The following is a 17,661-nucleotide window of genomic DNA, read 5'->3' on the forward strand; positions in this document are numbered from 1 at the left end:
GGCTTATCTCCTGTGTAATGGTGCATATTTACCTACTCAGATTGTGTAGCACACTGCTGTTTTGCTTGTTGAAAGTGTTTGTTCCTTTCATACTTGCAGGCATTGCGTTGCATTCTGAAAAAGGCTGCACATTTCCAATGTTTTGTCACTTGTAACTGGGTTACTTCCAGGGTTTGTTACCTAGTATGGATGATTAACTTTCACCTTTTAGCTTGAAAATTTTGAAAGTAAACTGCTAATGCAGCTCACCCTAATATCAGCCTTGATGATGACTAGCAGTGCAGGGGGAAATATCCTTTCCAGACTGGTCCTCCTTGTGACCATGCTTTTGGTATCCAAATAGAATTCAAGTACTAAAATGTATGCAAGTAGCATGTGAGGTGGAGTTCTGCTTGCAGATTCCCATGAGAAGATGATACAGATGTGTTAAAACTGCAGGGAGTTAAGTTTTTACAGCACAGGTAAAGTGCAGCTTCTCTCTGAATAAATGGAGGTTCCCTTCCTCAAACACAGTGTTACTGGGAATCATGAGAATTAAGTGAGGAGGTTTGTGTAAAACAGTGATTGTTGTGAGACCAAAACCCATATGTCATCAGGTATGTATGATCAGAGCCTGCCCTTTGTTGGTAGGGAGCACTAAGGCACAGAGTGGCCTTCCTGTAAGAATAGGGCATAGGGCTATCCAGTGGTTTTGTAAGTAATTATTGCCATTGAGGCTTTTTCCTGATTTCTGAATGTAAAGCAAGTATATCACTGGGCTGGCCCTTCATTCTCAAGTTCTCTTGCAGGTTGCTTTCATGTGGAGAATACTTGGCTTGTGGGGGAAGAAGGGGATAAGAGGAAATGAGGAAAAGGAAACTCTTGGGTTGATGTTGATTAAAGTAATTGAACAGATTAATTACTACATAGTGTTTATGACTTTACTTTGACAGATATTAAGAAGTTCTGCTTAAGGAAATAGTAATAGTTTGCTGTTAATGTTAGTATCAGTTTGAGCCTCTGTAATGTGCAGTAAAATGCAATATAAGTGCCAGTAGTTAAAAGACAAGTAATTAGCACTTTATTTCTATACATTGTTCTGTTTAACTCTTACCCTTTTTCCTTAACAATTTCTGCAACAGTTTTATCAGAAAAGCTGGTGTGAGAATTTGAAAGGAGTTCACTAACTAGGGACAAAATTGGGACAGTTTATGTCACTGGGTTAAGTAACTCTATTTGAAAGCCCTCTGTTTTGTTTTGGTTTTTCAGGTAATGACTGATTGGTCAGCTGTGTTACAGCTTTAGTTTGTTTGGGAGGGGAGTAAGAGTTTTAGTCTTGTTTTAACAAAAAAGAAAAAAGGCAGGGGGGAATGCATAAACCATTGTCTGTAGTTGATTCCTGTGTACATCCTTTCTTATCAGAGAAAGGTGCAAAACTTCAAGAGGAGAACTGTTCTTCTGAGGTTCAGAGAAGTACAGAAATATGTATCCAATTTAATATGATTTCTCTTTGTGATTGGAGTTGCAGTCCAGGATTTACAAAAGAAAAGAAAAAGGAGTGGGGGAAAAAAAGCCCCCATCTGCTTTCACAAAACATGACTAGCTTTGCAGTGTTTAACAGCAATCCTTCTTCAGTCTGAAAACAAACAAATCTGTTGGAGTAGGCAGTACAATATGTCCTTTTATACTTGTTTTCCCCCCTTCCCAAATATGTTAATTATTTCAGCATAAAGGGATAGCAGCTACAGATAAAACTGGTATCTCCCTCGGTAATTGACGTGCTGCTGTGTTATGGTGGTGGCCTCCTAGGGAAAGATGAGACTAAGTGTTGCCTTCTAAGTCTGCCCAGTAATTTTTATATCGTTTGTTAAACATTTTGAATTGGACTGAGAATCATCACATTTGCTTTCAGCTGAGTATGTGCACAGCCCCCAGTGAACATTTGGAAAAGATAATTCCGAGACACCAGAGCGGTGATTACTTGCAAACCCCATCCTGAGCCCGCACAGTGTGTTAACTCTTCTTGCTGCTTTAAGCACACCCCAGGTACTCTGTATATTCTCCTTCTGGGATTGTGATCGTTCTCCTAAGTGCAATTGATTTTTTTTGAGACTTCACAGAACTTAAAACTGAGCAGTCCCAACTTCTGAACAGTTCTCATTGTTTATTCATAGCACTCCACTGTACTGTGTCCTGCAGGCATTTATTGATAAATACTGGTTTAAATTGGAAACCCTGCCTAGAACTCTCTCTTTCACACAGAGCAATGAGAAACTCTAGTTTATAGTGACAATACCCAGGAATAATAAGCAGTGCTTAGCACCTGTTCGACTGGGAACTGTGTCATCCATGGGAATAGCAAGGGCTTAGTGTCTTTTTGGACTGACTTGTGAAGGTAATCTGTTTGAAATTATAGTGCTTAATACTGGTGGGCGTGGGGATAATATCACTCCGAATACAAGATGTATGTCAGATGCAAGTATCTATGACAGAGTTTCTTTATGTCAGTGAGATCTGTCTTTGTGGCAACCTGAAAACCACTGTGGTGTGTTTCTGCTCAGGCAGTTTCAAAGTAGATGGCCATTAGCAGGCCAGTAAAGCAACATCAGATCAAGCAAGTGTGGGAAATGGCCTAATAGCTCCCTGCACACTCAAACACTAAATATTGGTGGTGTAATAGGCCTGGCTGTGTTTTTGCTGCTGTTGTTGCTTTTTGTTTGTGGTGGTTTTTTTTTTTTTTTTTTTTTTGTAAAATACTAGCCGTGAGAAGCAACAAATTCTTGGACTGGAAGGACTGCTTGTCTGCTTATGTCATAATTTGGATAGAATTTAATGTATTGAAATTCACATACATACTTGATGTGCTTTACAGTGTTGGGCTTAGAAAGGATGAGCATCTTCCATGCTGCAGTTTGGTCTAAATGTATATGGCATCTTCACGTTGGACAAGAGGTTTTGAATATCGCTGGCAATTGAAACAGGAAGTGTGTTTGAAACAGCTTATGAAAAGTCCAGCTCTCAAAAGGTCATCTTACCTTCCCTGAGCAAATTGGATGAATAATGGATGGCATTTTGGAGGTGTTTTACTGGCCTGGAATCTCAGTAGCCATTTTTTGCTGTTGCTTACTGGAAAGATGACTGGTTGTATTCTGCAGCAGTTGGTGAAGTCTGCCGGCTTTCTTGCACTATCATTTGCTGGCACTGGTATAGTTAACTGTGCTATCTTGTCACGCTTCTTTTCCAGCATGCAACTTGAGATTGGCTTTGTGAATTAAGTGATCAAACCCTAAATGGCAAAAACAAAGCATATGGCATACTTTGTACCATATATTTTTATAGATCCTTGCATGAGAGTGTATTTATATGCATAGAAGCAGAGAGGCCCTGAAAACCTTTGTTGTGGATTTGTGTAAGCATTCAATATAAAGAAATTAATTATCTGTACTGAGGCTCCCCTCCTACCCCCTCACACCAGGCTGCACAAAATACACCAAATGCCTTTATATGGAATGTTGCTGCTGCTTCCTGTAAATGTTTATAAGATGTTATTAAAAACATATGTCCTCTCTTCCCAGAGACCTTGTTTAGAAAGCTTGCTGCAAGCATGTTGTTTTAGCTTTGCTTGCAAGAAGCAGCATCTGTTGTACTAAAAACAGTAGTTTGGTACAAATGCTTTTGTTGCTGTCTTGCAAAGCCAGATAGAATTGGGATCTGCGTTTGCATTGGCTCACTCTATTGACAAGAGAGCTAGCAGTGGTTGTTTGTGCCAGCCTTCAGAGATTTTTCCTTATTGAGACTAAACTGCACACTTAATGTGATTAGCTATCTTTTTTTTTTTTTTTTTTTTTTTAAACCCTTGGTGCTTAACTTTGGTGCCCAGAAAAATGTGACCTATGGTTGTATGTAGGCAGTATAAAGACGTTACCACCTAGAGCCCAGTGGGTACCTGCTGATAATATACCTGCAAGAGCTGCTTGTGGGAATGAAACCGCATTAGGCCAGGTGCGTGCTTGCTACTCCCATACTTGCTAAGCCCTTTTTGACATCAGTGTGAGTACGTAGTTGTGAGGGAAGGTAAGCAGTCAGGGTCAGAAGGAAGTGTCTTAACAGTGTCTACTGTGGGAAAGACATTTAAGTGGTTTTTGGTGTGTTTTTGTTGTTGTTTGTTTGGTTTAAATCATATATCACTGTACTGCTTATCACGATCTATTATTTTACCTTTCTTTACTTAGTCTTTTGTTCTCAGAGTATATTTTTCTCCTTCTCCCCCTGATATCCAAAAGATGCTGTTTGGATTTCGGAATGGAGGGCAAGCTGTCTTTCAAGCTTTTCTATGGCAGCTTGTAAGGAACTGAAGACATGGCTGTTGTGGATGTGAGAGCTCCTGTTTTCCTTATATTTTGTGCTTCGTGCTGACTGCACAGCAACAGGATCAATTTATTCTTGCGCACACACACATACACGTTTTTCCTGCTGCTTGCCCCCAAGCAATGCATTATAATATAGATGTTTTGGTTGGGTTTTTTTTTTTTCTTTCAACCATTTAAGCTTCATATGGTGCCCAGTAGCTGTCCTTCATAATAAAGAATAGTGAAGTGAAGCATGGGGATGAAGGAAAGTAACTTGCAAGGACCAAGGAAATAAAAGTAACCGCTGTCCCCCTTCTTAAGTCCTCAAAAAGAGAATATACAGCAGCCAGTACTTTAGGGGTCATACAATGCTGTAGCCTGATTCTGTGTAGTCATTGTACCTAGGCAAGGTATCTTCCAGTAGAGAATGTGAAATTCAGAGACATGATTCTGTCCATGAAGGTGGTCATCCCTGTCTTAAGGAGGTAAGGAAAGGCTGCCCCAAAGCCTATTCTAATATTTGAGTCCTTTAAAGAAATAAAACCAAGGCCTGTAAATAAGGAACAACAGGTGGGGAGGGGCCCAAGTGTCAGTTTGTAGACAGACACTTTTGGTGAATGGTTTTTATGGGAATAGGAGACAAATAACCAAGTAGGAGGAGTGGAGAAGCAGAGTTAGGAGAGAAATTTGCTGGAACAGGAACCAGAAGAAAGGACCAGCAGTCTGAGAAAGTATTTAAGTAGTGTCTAGACATGGAGGTCTGGGGTTCATTCACTGCTGGAAGCCAAGGAAGTTGCTGCAGCAGCCTAGTTTGCTTTACAGACCTGAGGAGATACTGTCTCTTCCAACAAGTATTAGAACTTGTGAGTTCAAACCTCTCAAGGGGAGGAGATTACAAGGGCTCAAGATGGGAGAATGGTCCCACACTTGGAGTGAACAGGATGATATACTGTAGCCCTGAAACCAGTTTGAATTGGAGCTGCAGTTTTATTAGTGCCCAAATGAAGCATCCAACCAAGTCCCCACCCTTTTCTAAATCTTTTCTTCTTGGTTGGTCTCACCCACCCATCCCAGTGAAAGACTTCTTGTACTCTTAAAGCATGTATTCAGCTAGAAGTCCTGCCTCTAGCATAGCCTTATGTGCCCTTGCTTTTTTCTGGGATTCTGCCAATGAAACTCCCTAATCTTCTACAGGCAGATGGCCAGCAGCCAAGTGCAAAATGTGTTTTACTTCTGAGTCCATAAACACGTAGCCCTATTAAGTGTGTGCAGAAGCAAAAATTTACATAAGGTTCTTCAAAGTTTTATGTTTTATTCCTTGGGTAGTGTGTGATCCAGTGGAATTTGGGAGTGGCATCTATGAGATGCCTATGAACACTCGGCTTATCTTCTCACATAGGTTTGGTCACACAGTTCAGTCCATGTGTCATCTCTCTTGGTGGTCTACAGAGAATTGCATTGTCTGTAGCACAAGGCTTGTTCCCTTCTCATACTGTCCTTTTTAGAAATACTTGAATGTCTTCGTTCAGGTTCACAGCCTAGATCTTTAAAAAGACATTTAGGCACTCAAAGATGGAAAGCACAGGACTAGGTGTCAATTTTGAAGACTAAGCACTCTGAAAATCTGGTTTAGAGGACTGGATAGACAGAAGAGTATCTGCTAGGAATCACTGCCAACCAGGAGATGTCAGTTAGTGAGGCATATCTATGGCAGAAGAGAATGAAGTAACCAAGCAGTACTGGGAGAGAGCAAGAGGGAATTGAGAAGGGAGAAATCAGCAACTGACTTGCGAAAACACCAGAAAAAGAGAATAACACCATGGGAAGTGGGCAAAGTGAAGTTACGAAAAAGCTGGAAGACTGCATGCAAAGTACAGCAATAAAAAGTCAGCTCCCATTTCCATTAGAAGTGACATTAGGAGGGAAATAGATGGAAAGCGAAGGATTACACCAGCTACAAAAAGTACTTTGCTTCCAGAAAGGACAAATTCCTTTATTATATCAAAATCAATTAAAATTGTGTTGAAGGCTTTTCCATGTAAACATATTGCCAGAGAGTTAATTTGCCAAGGGGTTGATAGGACCACTTTGTTGCAAGTGACAGAACTGATGGTAGTCTCACAGGACAACCTGGTAAAATTTGATAGGCGCAGCAGAAGTGAACATTTAAGATCATGAACTGCGCCTTTGCTATAGTAGTATAGCCCTTGAGCAGAATTACTGTGTGACTGTTTAATCTCTCTGTACCCACTGTGGCAATGTTCATCTCTGCCTCCCAAGGGTGTCCTGCAAATGGCATGCATTCCTCTTTGTGTCCCGTTCCATCTTTGCACAGTAGGATTATAGAGGTAAAGGTAGAATTGACTTATCACTGTGAGTATGCAGATATCACGGGGTTATCAGTAGAGTTAGTGTTTAGTGCTCCTGGCACATACCTGTCTTGTATCTAATGGGCTGAATTTGGAAGTAATGTGAGCAAAGGGATGCCTTTAACGTAATTTTGAGAAGTCAAGCCTGTATTTTGTTTTGAGGTGCTGGTTTAAAAATCCATATGTTGAAATTGTTTTTACTAGCTATTCTTTCATTATCAAAAAATGCTTTTAGTCCCTGCAGTTGCTGGGGAAAACAATTACCTCACTGAATAATCTTAAGTATTGCAAGAGATACGTATTGAGATGAAAGCCTATAAATACAGAATTTTCTTCCTCTCCTGTCAGAAGTATGGTCCTTTTAATCATTGTCCCTTTGGGCCTTCATTAACGAAGGGCAGGAGGCAACTGGCTTACCTGTTCAGCGTGGTTGTGAAAGCGTAAGATATCAACTATGGGCACCTGATGTAATGAAGTGAAGTTCCGCGATGACTTTGAAAGTGCTCAGTGAAATCAAATAGTTTGCAGATCCTTTATGAGACTTTAAAAAATGAATGTTACAAAAACTGTGAGTAAAAATGACCAGTTCTTTTTTTTTTCCTTTTTTTTTTTTCTTTTTAATTTACAGATATTGACGATGTTAAGAAGCACAAGCCAGGTTATCTTGAGGCTACAGTTGACTGGTTCAGATTATATAAAGTCCCTGATGGTAAACCGGAAAATCAGTTTGCTTTTAATGGAGAATTTAAAGACAAGGTGAAGATAATCCAAAACTAAAGATGCATCATTCTGTCATGTAGCCTCTTTAATACATCATAGACTTTTTGGAATTGTAAAGGATGAGGTTTTAACAAAAAGAATTTTTATAGGAGGGATCTTTGAAAAAGATTTATTAGGCTAGGAATAAATAATCTTTGCTGCCTTCCATTTTATTCAGGGAAAATGCATAGTTTATTAACGGAAGTCAGTAAAAAGCCAAACAAAACCAAAACATTCAGTCCTAATCCTGATGAGACTTACACACTTATCTGTGCATTTGTAGTTTTTTTTCACAGCATTTTCATTCTTACTGTCAGAGGAATGAACAAATAGTCTTTTCAGGTATTTTTTCAGTCCTGATTTGATAAATTTTCCTGACAATTTTTTTAAGGCCATGCCATTTAAGGCAGACAATGGGTTGCAGATTTTTTCATATTTGGTATTTGCTCAAGGTGTACTTCTTCCTGGTAGTTCTATGTGAAAACATTTGAACTGGTTTTGGCTTGAAGGCTGAAAAAATATTTTCTCTTTTTTTAGAAAATGAATGGTGTTTTCAACTACCTACGGTAAAAATGGCCAGGGTTTGAAAGGAGAGTGGACCTGGGAATAGACCTCACTGAAGAAAATACCTGGATTTTTCCAGAGGAAATTGGGTGTGATTTGAGTAAAAGTGACTTGCAAATCATGTATTGCACACTCTGTAGACTATTTTTGGCAAAAGTGTCACAGGTTCCTGTTGAATGATGCCCGTGTGTCAGCTAGTTCAGCCTTGCTGTGTGCTGTCAAAGTTATAAAATGCCTTCTAACCAGCACAGGCAACTTACATGTTTTGTCTGGTTAAAGAGATGCTCTGGCTCCCCTCTGCACTAGAACTGTCTTTTAAATCAATCCAGTGTAGAGTTGTAAGGCTTGATAACCTCATCTCTCTCCCCTGTTCTCTCAGGAGCTGCTTTTAGAAATTGTCCTGCTCTGTAATGCAGAGTGTCACTCTGTAGTGACAGTTTAACGGTATATCCCTGTCAGGCCATTGGAGTTCAGGCTTGAGGCACTAAATGCCCCAGGATAGCTGGTGTGGAGCACTTGAATAATTCTCCAACATTTCTAGAGACCCAGAATGTGGGGCGGCAGCTGTTGGCTATGCTCCAGCAGCTCTGGTGAAGTTCACAATGTTCCAGTGGCATTTTGCCAAGTCTCTCCTTCTTAGGAAGTGTGCATGTTCTGTTGGCAGCTTTTTGCAAGCCAGTCTAGATACCATCATCTGGACAGGGAGGGCTTATTTTACTTTATTTTTTTAAAAAACTTTCTCATCCCTACCATGCCCCCAATATTACTTTTGTTTAAAACAAACAAAAACTGTTAAGCAGCTGACATGTTACGTTGTTGCAAATGCTTAAGTATATGATTGGGCAATTAATGAAGTAAATGCAAATTTTGCCACTAGAGGGGAAACCTTAACTCTGACCTTGATGTGTATGTGTGACAGAGGAGTCGTAGCTGACACTTTGTCCCATTTAGGACCTGGTACAGTTTTCTACAACTGTAGGTGTCTGCTTAGCATCTAGTGCTGATTTATTTGTGCAGCCTTCATGTTTTCTGGCTGTGGACCAAGGGAAAGTCCTGAATGTGTTGCCACTGTATTTGACAGATAGTGAAGTTTGTTTCTTTTCATAAAAAGGGTGTTATATTTTACAGAAATTGAATGAGGCCTTGAAGGAGGGCCCTTTAAAAAAAACAGATGAAAAGTATGTTTTACTAAACTAGTTCTGTGACTTTTTTTCTGTTTAATAGCATTTTAATGCATAAAACTTTTCCTTGATGTAAACTAGGATTTTGCTGTTGAAATTATTAAATCCACCCATGAACACTGGAAAGCTTTGCTTCATAAGAAAGCTGAGGGAGGTACTATTAAGTGGTAAGTGTCCAGTCATGTCTTTTCTTCTTTGTCTTTTGCTAGTGCTGGTGGTATTCTACATGTGGCAGCTGTGCATGAGCTGCTTAGAATTTTTACTTTGAGATGACAGAAATACTCATGGTTTTGATAATTGATAATAGACTATGATTGACTAATTGCACCTTGTATGATAATGACTTACTGGTAAGTGGTTCCAAAAACATACTGATCATATAAAAGTGATATAGATTAACTTTAGGAAAATGGCCCCAGAGTGTGTGTTCAGTATCATTTTGGGAGAATCTTGGTATTCCGTGTAAATCCTCTTGTCACTGTTTATTCCATCCTTCAGTGCTGCATTGCTGTGCTGCAAAATTCTTTAGCAGCTTAGCATTCCATATTTTTTAGTTGTTGTCTGGAATGAGAGAGCCAAATTACTGTTTTTTATTAGCCTTTGGCCTGATCTAAATTAAAATGGACTTTTATTAAGCTCTCTGGACTGGTTTGCATTGGCAATTCTGGCATCAGAGGTCCTGAAAAGTAGGCAGGTATCTTCGCCTGGTGCTTTCCAAGAACAGTAGATTGCCTACCGTTAGCTGAAACCAGAGGGCAAAGGCTGTGGGGAAAGGTGTGCTCAGATAGTTGCTGTTGTCTTCTACTTTATTGGGAAAAAGTGACTTTCTTTTTCTTGGAGCTGTTTGAACACCGTAGCAGTTGGCCAGGTTGGTAGTTCTGTTTTAGCATGATAGAAATACGGTAGGATAATATTAAAATTTTGGTCTTGATTATTTCAGAAGTGCTTTGAGGTTCATGTTGGCGAAATTAAAAAATAATTAAAATTGCAGTCTTACTTTGAGGAATTGAACTTGTTGCTGTTTACTCTTTAGGACTTTCAAAACTCATGACCAAATTCACTTTTGGTGTGAAAGGATATTTATAGGGAAAGATCTCTGCAAAGTACTTGGTCCCAGAATTTGCTCTCTGGAAGCAGTACAGGTGTCTGCTGCTTTATGTAGGAGCAGAGTTTTGACTTGTGTTTTTTCTTCCTCCTTGCTACATACTGCAGGCAGGTTACTGCAAACCAGGGGTGATCTGCCACAGAATCTGCCTGTCCTTCAAGGCACAAGAGACAGGGGGATAGTCACGCTGTTTGTGGTAGCCATCTAGGTGTTTTTTCAATTCCCTCAGGAAGTGCCAGTTTATCTCTATTGACTTTGTGGGGGGATTTAGTTTAACTGTGGTCCCCTGAACTGCACCCAAGTGAGCTGCCAAAAGCTCTGAGTGTGAGCACTGCTTGTATTCGTATAGAACATAGAGCCTAAACCCCCCCTCAAATCCAAAGAAACAAAGAACACCCCTCCACGCCCCTGCTCTCTTCCAGCATTACTGGTTACTTTTATGTTTTTTACTTCCTCATTTCTTGCAGATACACATTTCTGAGCTCTATATGTGAAGGTGTTTTTTTCCATAGGTACTCAATAGTGTGTGTGTGTGTCTCTTTTCCACTGATTGATAAAATGTGTATTTAATTTTGTTTTTCAGCACAAATGTTCTGGTGAATGGCAGTCCGTTTTGTTGCAGCGAAGAGGATGCCCGAATGATTGTGCAGTCGGTAAGGATAATCTGTACTTTTTTTCTCCCCCTGCTTTTTTTTTTTAAGTGATTAATAGGAAAAGAAGATTAAGAGCTCCAAAACTGAAAGAAAGTAGCTAAACTGAAATGGTCCTTAAATAAAAATTTTAGGCATAAAGTAAAAGGAAGAGCACAAAGGTTGTGGGGGAAATGTAAGCATTATAATACAAACCTTTCATTGCAGTGGTCCAATTGTGCTTTCTGGCAGGTTCATTGCTGTTCTGGTGGGGGTTTTTTGTTTTGTCTTTTTTTCTCCCTCTGCAGTGCTGTTTCTTCTGATCCTAAATAGCAAGATGGACTGCTATTTGTATCTAGCCTGCTGTCTTCTCTGTCTCCCCTGTTGCCATGAGTTACCACCCAGTGTTAGAACTCATTGACTAGCTGACTGTAGTCCCTAATCACTAAAGGGATCCTTTGTTTGTCTACTTGCATAATTAAATGCATTGCTGTAAGAGAGGGGGATGCTTTTTTGAATGTTTCTTAAAGAATGCCTGTCATATTCTGAAAATTAACATAAAATGAAAACATGCAGGTTTCCTGTTCAGGCAAGAAAAATGTCCTGCAGGTCTGATGCTTTCATGTGCAAATGCTAGTGGAGGAGAATTTCTTCCATTTTAAAATTTGCTAGTTTGGATGCCAGAAATGAAGCAAAGTTACCAGAAATTACATGGAGAAAAGAACCCCCAAGTATTACTCTTTTTTTTTAATTATTATTATTATTCTTGGTTTTATTTTTAACATATGCCATGATTGAGACTGTGCTCGTGACCAAATGAGTGTGGCAGGTATTTTGCACATGTGCGTGGCTGTCTGGGCAGCCAGTGTTTTGCCCCAGTAGTCACAGGAATTATGCAAGTTCAGGATGCCATCCACTGTCTGTGCAGGTAACATTCCAACAGCATTTCTAGTAAGAATGTGTTGTCCTTGGTGGTGTTTTGTCACAAGGAAGTAAAACTTGTCAGTTGCAAAGAAAACTTAGTTTAAGTCATAAAGTGTCAAACCTAACTGGTTTTCCTATTCAGGTCTCTTGCTTTCAGGACTTCTTCAAAAGTGTCTTTATGGTTGGCCTTATAAATGTTTATTAATTGGAATGTAAGTTTTAAATGAAAGAAAAACTCATTCTGGAATTCAGATATGTTTTTAGGCATGTCACTCACAGCTATAAAGCATATATTTACCTCCTCTATGTTTTCAAATTTACAGTAACTTTTACTAAGTGTTTAAATGCAATTAAAATTTGAAGTTCAGATGTATTTGGATAATGGCAAACCTGCAAAGGAGTATTTCCTTTTGCTTTCTGTTTCTACTTTGAAGCATGTAGGGTAAATAATTATCTGTTTAAATCAGCAGTATCCATTATTTTTCCTTTTAATAACAAATAAAACTTCCTGGGTTTTGGGGTGGAGGTTAGTAAAAACAAGTTCATAAAATATATTGTATCAAACTTTATTTTTTTTTTATTTTGAGCACTTGCATTCTTATCAGGTATTATCACTTTCTGGCTTTTAAGTGATACTGGTTTGGGGAAGTTGTCCTTTCCATCATTCTTTTTCAGTTCAAAGTATTTTAATTGTGTCTTTGTAGGGTACTACTGCTTGGTGCTTTTTGGGCAGGGAGAAGAGGCAATACTCTTTTAAATACTGTTCATACTGCGTGCAATTACCAATCTATGATAAATAAAAAAAGTAAAATGCTCTTGAAATATGAATGGTGGACACTCTAAATATAAGCAGGGAGGTTGACCTGCATGTTTTAAGCACGTATCTTTTTGTCTAGTATGCTACACTGCCTGCTTTGGTTATTAGTTTGAAAGAGATGAACACCTGAAGTGAAAGTACATGAGTGTTGGCTACAGAATCTTAATGGCTGGTGGTAATTTTAAATGAAAGTTGCCTGTGTCTGTCTGGGTGGTTTTTTTGTGTTTTTTGTTTTTATAAACTGAAAGTAGATACATTTTCTTCTAATTTATGTCCATCTATTAATTTCTGGATTGAAAACAGAAGAATGAAAGCTGAGGTAGGGATTTTGTGTGCAAGAACAATGAGAAATGTATTTCAGCGACTGCAAAATTTCTGAGCTACTTGTGCAGTGAGAGCTGGTACCCTACAATTCTGTCTCCTGGGTCAGACTCAAATATGGAATTTTTGACTGGGTGATAATTGCCTTCAAGCAGGTATATCGAGTTGTTATAAAAAAACCCACCAAACAAACACCAAAACCACAAACCTCAACCAAAAAAATACCCCCAAAAAACCCCACCAAAGGAAAACTCGGTACTGCTATGAAACAATTTTTATGGTGAGCGAGAGACCTATAAGAAACAAAAGGAAAACAAACAAATCCTACCAAATGCTTCCCAAGTTGTGTACTAATCAAAATTTCATACAGATTTTGATTGGGTAATTCCCAAGATAGTCCTGTTGATTTCAGTAGATTTATTGTGCTGTTGTTTGACCTTTCATTATTTTACAGATACAGGACTAGAATGTCTTGTCTCCGTTGGGGGAATTTATACTCCACTGAGTTCACTTCTACATGGTGGGCACGTGTACTGTCATCTGTATTGGTGGCAGACTAGGAATGATTCTATAGCTGGTCAAGTTGCCATGTCCCGACAATCCCAAAGAGATAAAAGATAATATGTGCATATGGGAACACATATGGAACATTTGAACCAGCCAGAATTACACCAGCCCCCTGCAACTACAAACCTAGTTGAGTTTTAACACTAGGTGGTGAAAATTTCTAGGGTTCTCCAGCCTTTGCAAATGGTTTGATATCTCTCTCGGCTCCACTGTTAGTGTATGTTGGAAACTGAAGCCAGGAGGAGCAGAGCTTTGTAGCTGAATGTGTTAGTGCCAAGGTGTACTATTTATTTCAGGGTTTTAAGTGTTGTCATCTGTAAAACTGACCAGGACAGCCAAACTATTGTTTAACATTAATCCTTGAGAACTGCTTGCTCACTTGCTCTGTGAAGAAGCTACTGAGGACTTTGCAAATTGGAAAATCTCCAAGAAAATCTATATATAGTTAGTAGAGCAGTGGTTCTCAGACTTATCACATAATTTTTCCCTTTATAATACTGGAAAGTGAACTAGGAAAGCTTTGCTAGATGATGTCTCATCTGATAAAATGCAGAACAGTGTCTTGCAGGGGAAAACACTTGGCTCTTCCATATAATTTAAAAAAACCTCCCAACAAAATTTGCATCTGTATATCTAATGATGTGTTTTGAGTAATTCAGATAATTATATAATTATAATTAATATAATATAGAGATAATATAAGCAAGAAAAGTCTGCAAATTGCCTTTCTCCCTACATGTTCTGTGAGGGCATTTCCATTTGGGACTTATTAGAGGCTGAATTTTCTGTTCAGTAGCCAGTTGTGAAACAAAAGATTGATTGGGTTTTTAGTCTGGGATTTTGCTTTGTTTTAAATTATTTTGTTTGGTTTTTAAACTGTGTTCTAGATGGAAAGGGTTGTGTAACGAAAAGACTCCTGGTTCAGTGGGATGAGGTTGTGATCTGTTTGTGGTGGGAAGGTACCGAGTCCTTACCTTAAACTTCCGAAGCAATTATCCCTGAAGTGGCAGGCACCTGCTTGTACATGGTGACGACTGGTTCTCCCTACCTTGTGGGATAAAGCTTTGGATTTGCTGGAAAGATAGGTGATGGTCTGGTGGTAAGGCCTGGAAGACCTGGATTATGTTTGTCATACTGCCACATCCCTTCAGATCAGTCGCTTAATCTCCTTGTGCAGGTGATTATCCTGGGTAAAGTGAGAAAAAGGATATTGGTTTTCTTTTTCCTCCTCATGGGTTTTGACCCACTCTCAGTGGATTGAGCCCTCTGCGTGCTCAGAGGCAGGCAGGCTCGCGAGGGAATTTCACACCAATGGGGCTCGGTCCGAGAGCTGCACTGTGCTAAACCTGGCTCCGCGGTTTCTGGGTCTGCCTGCCTGCCTGCCAGGATACTGCAAAGTTTTCATTATTGTCATCACGTGCCGTTAAAGCAGTGGCAGGAAGTGCCACCCTGTTGGTGTGGAAGACATGGGTGGTCACTGTGCAGCTTTGTTCTCCTGAAGTTTCAAACACCTGTAAATGCTGCCTTGGAGGTGGCTTCTTTTTTGCGTTCACCTCAGTGATTACTTGTGGGGTTATCTGCTGGGGTAAGTGGTTGTGTCATGGCAAAAGCCAGCATCCACCCTGGTTTTGCACTTGATTTGTGTGTGCAGGTGAGTGTTGCAGGATTACCTCTGCTGAGATGCTCTTTGCTTCTTTCCCATCAGTTAGGTCATTTGGAAAACTTGTCAGAAGGGCGCTGGAGGATTGTTCTTACGCAAGTAACTAGCATCCTCATCGCGAGGCATGTTTCATCGAGCCAGTGTTAAAACTGGCTTTAGTTTTGTCCTTTAAGTTACAGGACAAGGCATACTGTGTAATACTGCAATTAAATCCTGGTGTATTCAGCTTTGAAATGTCAGACCTACATTTTAAAAACAGTTTGTCACTTCACACAGAACTGAATCCTACTCTGTCAAAATATAATTGTAAGAGTATAATCATATGTTTATTTATAAATGTTTGCATATATATAATGTAAAGTGTGTGTGTGCGTATAATCACATGCATACCTTATGCCGAAACTTGTATAGTAATGTAATTGGAAAGGCATTTTCACTCTTTAGTATGTAAACAGCAAATCCTGTTCTCATCAAAATGATATGGTAGGAGATTCCCCTTTAGGTAAGGTGTTAATGTGTCACTCATTAGTGTGTGTGTTTTGTCATTTATGGGCAATTTGTACAGTAGTTGGGGGGAGTGGGCAGGGAGTCTGTAAGGTAGAACGTTGTCCTGTGGGGGCAACAGTAAGTTCTGTTTGTGTTTAATACCTCTTGACTGCAGCAGTAAAATAGCTTTGAGTTTGGGTGTTACCTCTGAAACTTCAACCAAATACTGATACATTGGTTTGCTTTTTTCTTGTTTTTTTCTTTTTCTTCTTTTTAGGCACCCATGCATGTGAATGGAGAGTCTGTTTCCCCAGAAGGTACCTTTTTCCCCAAATGCCATACAATTTCTCTAATAATTTGCTTTAAAAATCGACATAAAAATTGTCTTGTTAAAAAAGGTGGTTTTAATGCACATGAGAATGATATTTGTTATATTCTGTCAGACTTCTAATGCCTGTCCCCTGTTAAACAGAACATGAACAGAAATTCATGGGTGGTTTGTGGGAGATTACTTTTGAGTGCGAGTTAAAGTATAGCCCACATAAAAAGATAAGACTAAACTTTTCTGTCACTGAAGAGGAACTGAGGAAGTGAGGAACTGAGGAGAGCAAGTGCATTATATTTATCCTTTTTAAAGCAGAAAGGTTCCTTTGCCTTAGTTTTTGTCATTCCTCACAGTAGCTAACTAATCATGTAAACAGCTCCTTTTCCTAGAATTGACCATATTTACTTTTCAGATGTAAGTTCTAAGGACAAAATTCTCTTTTCACTGTTATATGTTTTGTTAACTTGAAAAAACTTCATGTTTTTCTTCAAGAAATAAGAATGAATCCTACATGCTCGTTTTTGTTAAAACTTAAGATATTTCTACTGGCAGGAACTATAGGGAAGACATACGTGCTTTTTGAGATGGAGTGAGTTAATGGAAACACTAAGAGAAACTTAGTCACGAGTCAAGTTCCAGATTGTTTGCAAAGTAACATCTGTGTAGTCCATGTCATGGGAAAGCAAGCTGCATTCCGTTTGCCCTTATAGGGTATGCCAATAAATAGCATTTATTTACTGAAGCATTACAATCTCAGACCTCTGACAGACAACTGAACATAATCTGTCTGATCTTTGATGTTTTCCAGGGAGGGTCACATCAGTGTTGTAACTTGTTGCAGGGTGGTTTCAGCCAAACTGTTAAAGTGAGCGGGTACTAGTCTGAGGCCATGCTTTGCACAGGCTGAGAGTAGACCTCACCCAGAAGTACTGTTGTGGGAGAAGAGACAGCTGAGAGAGCAGGATGTTGTTTTTCAAGTGTTTGTGTACGGCCAGTTGTGTAGAACGAATGTCATTCTTTATGTGTATTTTATGTTTTAGTTGATTCCTGGCACTTTTTTCCCAAGTGATCGTCAAAGTGTTCTGAAGCTGCATCATCAAATCTTAAAGGCATCCCTTTTTTGAAGACAGGCAAAAGCACTAATTGTTGGGTTCCTCTTGAAACAACTCTTCAACTTGTGTAAACCTTCTATCATGTAAATAAACATTGATATTAAAAAATGAGTGTTTCCTTTCTATGTCTGTCTTTGTACAGTGTGGAGCAGAGGGAAGAGGAGGGCTTGCTTGTTTGTTTCTGAGTCTCAGAACTGCAGAATTGATCTTACCCACTCATGAAGTTTAGTATCAAATGAGGTAGGAGACAGGGTGTTTTCAACCTTGTTCTCTAGATATGGGAATAATCCAGTCATCAGGTGCATAGAAGACTGCGTAAATTTACATCTTAGGGCTTGTCTGGCCAGCCTGACTGTAATCCGTTTCAGGTGGACAATAAACTTTATGTAATAGGCCTAACAGTTTACCATGTTCTTTAATACATGACTGGGTGCCTTTCCCTGACTTGTATACACTTTTGTGCCCAGTTGTTTCTGCGTGCTTTGTAAAGTTATGAGCAGACCATACTTGCCTT

The 17,661-nt window shown here is 39.3% G+C and overlaps 1 protein-coding gene across 1 annotated transcript in view; it reads left to right on the plus strand.

Moving 5' to 3' along the window:
* The window catches only part of PPA2 (inorganic pyrophosphatase 2), a 36,378-nt gene extending 19,120 nt beyond the window's left edge, over positions 1-17,258 (plus strand). The window contains 5 exon segments of the mRNA XM_055698973.1: positions 7,326-7,453; positions 9,283-9,368; positions 10,890-10,959; positions 15,988-16,027; positions 17,076-17,258. Of these exon segments, the coding sequence (XP_055554948.1) occupies positions 7,326-7,453; positions 9,283-9,368; positions 10,890-10,959; positions 15,988-16,027; positions 17,076-17,104 (353 nt within the window). The 3' untranslated portion in view covers positions 17,105-17,258.
* Positions 17,259-17,661: the final 403 nt, after the last annotated feature.

Source organism: Falco cherrug, chromosome 1, assembly GCF_023634085.1.
Source record: "Falco cherrug isolate bFalChe1 chromosome 1, bFalChe1.pri, whole genome shotgun sequence".
NCBI lineage: Eukaryota > Metazoa > Chordata > Aves > Falconiformes > Falconidae > Falco > Falco cherrug.